Consider the following 4,575-nt stretch of genomic DNA (forward strand, 5'->3'; position numbering starts at 1 on the left):
AAAAAAAAAACATTTCATTACTTTTAAATATTTGTAATGACAAAAACCTGAAACTCTGAGCACAGGACATGCATCCTGTGTTCTACACATTCCCATTATAGATATGATCGTATGTTTGGGGTTTTTCTGCTGAAAGACGAACCTCCACCCCAGCCTGAAGTGTTTTTCATACTTCCAGTAGAACTGTATTTAGCTCCATACATCTTTTCTATGCTGTCTCATGTTTCAGCATAGAAATGGTTCGCTCAGGTCGTTGTTCTACAGTATTTTTTACTAGAGGTTCAGAGTAGTCTGTTCATTTACCTACATCATATTTTTATCAAAGAATAGAGTATATGTTTTTGCCGCAGTTTCCTTTATCTAATTTCAAACTAAAATGTCAACAAAAAATAAAAATAAATGCGAAAAATTTGGACGATTATGTCACTTATGGAATGCATTTTTGTCATTGCAGCGGAAGAGATCCGACGGCTGCGGCGCCAGTTGAACGATTTGAGAATGGAGAGCGCTCACTACATCGAGCTCCTGAAAGCTCATGATATCAACTTTTTAGAGGACCCAACTGCTCACTGGAAGGGAAAGCACCGCTGTGCCAAAGTGGCTAAAGTTACACCTACCCATCAGCCCCCAAAAAGCATTGTTGTTTATTCCAATGGCAATGTGATTGGCCCTACAGGGAAACAGGCGAGCCCCGGAAAGAAGCCCTCTGAGATAAATCAACCTTCCTCTGACACCGGATTACAAGTTAACGGAGCTTTGCTGCAAGTTAATACTACATCTACCACGCCTGCACTTCTCCCCGGCTCAGCTGCTCAGTCTACATCAGGTCTGAGGGTGTTGGAGCAGTGTGTGATTGAAGCACCTGCTGTGGCCCCTTCTGTGTCTTACATCACCCTACAGATCCCTGCAGCCACCACATCCCTGCTCCAACAAGCGCAGCCTGATCCTCCACCTCAGACTGTTCCCTTAGTAGCTTCAGTCTCTCAGCATCCCACTGAAAGCAATGTTCTATCTGTGTCCACTCGCACTACATCGACCCAAACTATAACCTCAGAACCATCTGGTAGTTGCTCTTTGGTGACAAAGGACAGCACCATCAGGACTGTTGGTTACACTGCCGTTCCTGCCAGTCAAACTGTTCTAAGAGCTGGAGCTGCAGGCAGCACACAGACCACCTGGACAACACTGCAGATGGCAGGGAACACGGTGCAACCAGTTTGCCAGAGTCTCTCCGCTCCAGAGGTCAGCAGTACCACCCAGACGGTCCAGCAGTTTGCAGTTTGCCCTTTGGGCAGCAAACCCTCCGTTAATCCTGTTCAAATACAGCTGCAACCACATGTGCCGGTACCACAGGCACCTATTGCAACCCATTTCCCAGCTAATCCGTTCAAAAATGCTCCTCAGCTACAACCCGCAGTTTTAAACCGGCCACAGCCTGTCTTGAACCCCCAACCTCAGTGTGCAGTTTTACCCCAGTCGGCCATAGTGCCGCAGCCAGCTGTGTTGGCTCATCCAGCTGTCATGTCACAGGCCCAGCCTACGGTTCTGCAGCCAGCATCACTGGTTCCTCGTCCTCCAACAGCTCTCATCCCACAGCCTCAGCAAACCCTGGTACCCCAGCACCAAGCTGCTGTTCTGCCCCTCCTTCAGACCATGCAGGTGCTGCAGGTCAACCCGGCCACTGCTGCAGCCTCGGGTGTAACGGCTCCTCAGAGCACAAACAATCCAAGTGTTGTCATCCTGCAGCAGGCCAGCGCCTGCCCCGCCCCGCAGGTTGTGAGAGAGGACATTTCGAATTCCACACCTTGTCAACATATAGTAATCATCCAAGCCCCCAGTCAGGCTGCGCCTGCTCCTCACAGCTCTCAGCTGAGTATTGGACCTTCTCCTCTCCCTGCTGTCACTTCTCAAACACCAACCACAACCAGTTCAGTGGCTGTCCCTCCTTTACAAAGTGTGGGAGGAAAGCAGTTGGTACACATCCTGCCTCGTCCCACCCAGCCTGAGGTAACCCATTCCCTGCAGGTCAGCCAGGGATCCTCCTCTGCAGCAGTTTCCACAGCCCCACAAACAATTACTGTAAATGGCCAGGTGTTTGCTCTCAAGCCAGTGAAAACCTCAGACAAAAGTGGCTCCCAGATTGGTCAAAGCACCATGCAACTGGTCCAGCCCACCACCTCTGAGGAGCCTACTACTAATGTGGCCCTCAACAGCTTAGGGGCCCTTAGTAGTCTGAACCAGAGCATATCTCAAGGCCTCCCTCTCTCTACCCAGAGCAGCTGTCAGCTTCCCCCCACATCATCCGTTGGTGTTATAGCACCTGTATCTGGAGCCACACCTGTACTACCTGCTCAGCAGCTACAGGCTCAGTCTGGTTTAGCCGCTGGTCCCTCAAAGCCTTTGGGAAAAAAGCCCCACACACCTGTAACCACAAAAAGAGCAGCAAGTAAAAGGACTAAACCTGTCAAAAAGAAAGAGCCCAAAACTAGACAGCTTGTTTTTCCTGCCAAATCCACTGCTAATGCTGCTAGTGCTGGAGGAGAGAGCCAGACAGTTCAAAATACGGCATCTCAAATTTTACAGTCTTCAACAACCATTCCGCCAACATGCACCACATCCGCTCGGTCCCAACATGCTCCAAGCTGCGTTACATCTGGTCAGAACACACTGCAAACTATTGTGTGCACTTCATCCAGCAGCACCTCTGTGTTTAGTCCGATGAAGGATAAAAGCTCTCTCTGTGGATCCCGGAGTGAATCAGCTACACCTGAGGTCGTCAGTGAAGCTGCCATTAAGCCATCTAGTGGTTCAAATGAGACTAAAGCGACTTCAGTTCCTGTCAGTAGCGGCCCTGCAACCAAACCTTTGGTGTCCGAGGCTAAACAGTTAACGGTTAGTACCGCTGCTATCACAGTGCAAAGCGTGGCGTCGGCCATCGCTTCTGTTTCTAAACAAAATAAATCCATAGTCACCTCTACGGCTGCCACAGACACTCGGGTAACATCTGCTGCTGATTCTGGTCCACCCTTGCCTCCGGTCTGCATCCAGACCACTGCATCAGCATCTCCAAATAAAACTACCAACTCAGTCCAACCTGCTGTTCCCCACAAATCTAAGTTCCAGGATCAAACATCTTCCACTAAGCCAGAGTCTCAGCCCAGTATTTCTGCGTCCCCCACATCTGTACTTCCATCACCCACTCCCACTGAGTCAGTTCCAGAGAGCTCTGTCACAGTCTCTACACCCACTGTGGAAATCAAGAAAAAGGCGACTACATCTAAAGCTCCTCCACAGCAGACTGAAGTGAGCATGCCTCAGCCTTCCTTGTCTCATCCTGTAGAAGCCAAACCACCTCAGACAACGAGGCTTGACCGGCCTGCAGGGGAGGAGAGGCCTTCCCCAGCGGCAAGAAAAGAGGGCTTAGTGCGGGTAACGTCTGAAGCTCCCTTAAAAAAGGACTCTACAGTGTCTCAACAGGTTTACACCAACCTGGATGAGCAAGCAGTGGAGCAGGACATGACATCCAACCGCCAGGCTGATTCTCCAATGACCACGGGCGGAGCTGGTGGCAGAGGATTCTCTGTAGCATCAATGCTTCCTCAAGGCCAAAGCATGGGTGCATCATCAGGCTCCTTCGGATCATTTGCATTCACATCTGAGCAGGCAGAGATGCTCGCGTTGGCGATGTTGGAGCAAGAGAGCCCCGAGAGAAAAAGCGGAGGTTGCTCGGGGGACAACAGCTCTTCAGCTACATGGGACTCCCCTAAAACTCCACCAGTATCCGCCAGCAGAGAAAGAGCCTCGACAGGGCAGCAAGCTAAAATCTCCAAACTGATGGACCCCAGTGCAGGTAAACACGTAGAGGCGTCCGTCAGTGGGCCGAACAGACAGCAGCAAAATACAGCTTACTCAAAATCCCAAGCTCTCCCACCAGGACAGTCTCAGGGTACAACCCAAGGTGGGACGGCTCCTAGCCTCAGCGTTAACAACCTGATCAGACCCAGCAGCTCCAGCCACCAAGCCTATCCCAGCTCCCCGAGTCTGACCGCCCAGCAAGGGTCGGTTCCTTCTCCAGCTGGGACTTCTACTCATATTTCTCAACCCCCAAACAACGCCATCTCCCCATGTTCAGGCTCTGCCCAAGTAGAGTACAACACCTTGAAACCGACTTCAATAAGAAATCCATCTGGAAATGTCGTAGGTGAGAGACATGTTAAGATCATCTCCAAAAGACAGGCTCAAGAGGAAGTGATGTTGAACACAGGGAAACGCCCTAAACCGTGCCCCCCGACGGGCAACGCGGGGGGTCATATGGATGTGAAAGCACCAGACCACAGTCAGATGATGGTGGGACAGCTGCCCCCCACCTCTGCAGCTGTAATGACCAGGATTAATCCAGAAAGTGGAGGCCCTCTCTTCTCCACCAACTCCTTCATGAGCTCGGTAGTGCGCCCCACAGATGGTCACTGCTCCACTCAAGGGCCTCCTGAGCAGAACCAGGCAGGCGGGATTCATCTGTCACAGGGTCACCCACAGCACGCTGTTAGCCAGCCCAGTCAGCATCTGGGAGGAAAT

The 4,575-nt window shown here is 51.1% G+C and overlaps 1 protein-coding gene across 1 annotated transcript in view; it reads left to right on the forward strand.

Annotated features, from left to right (window-relative positions):
* usf3 (upstream transcription factor family member 3) overlaps nucleotides 1-4,575 on the forward strand; it is a 16,071-nt gene that overhangs the window by 5,950 nt on the left and 5,546 nt on the right. Inside the window, exon 6 of the mRNA XM_015395321.1 lies at nucleotides 455-4,575. Coding sequence (XP_015250807.1) covers nucleotides 455-4,575 — 4,121 coding nt within the window. The remainder of the gene's footprint in view (nucleotides 1-454) is intronic.

The sequence above is a fragment of the Cyprinodon variegatus genome, unplaced genomic scaffold, assembly GCF_000732505.1.
Source record: "Cyprinodon variegatus isolate N-32 unplaced genomic scaffold, C_variegatus-1.0 Scaffold736, whole genome shotgun sequence".
NCBI classification, from domain to species: domain Eukaryota; kingdom Metazoa; phylum Chordata; class Actinopteri; order Cyprinodontiformes; family Cyprinodontidae; genus Cyprinodon; species Cyprinodon variegatus.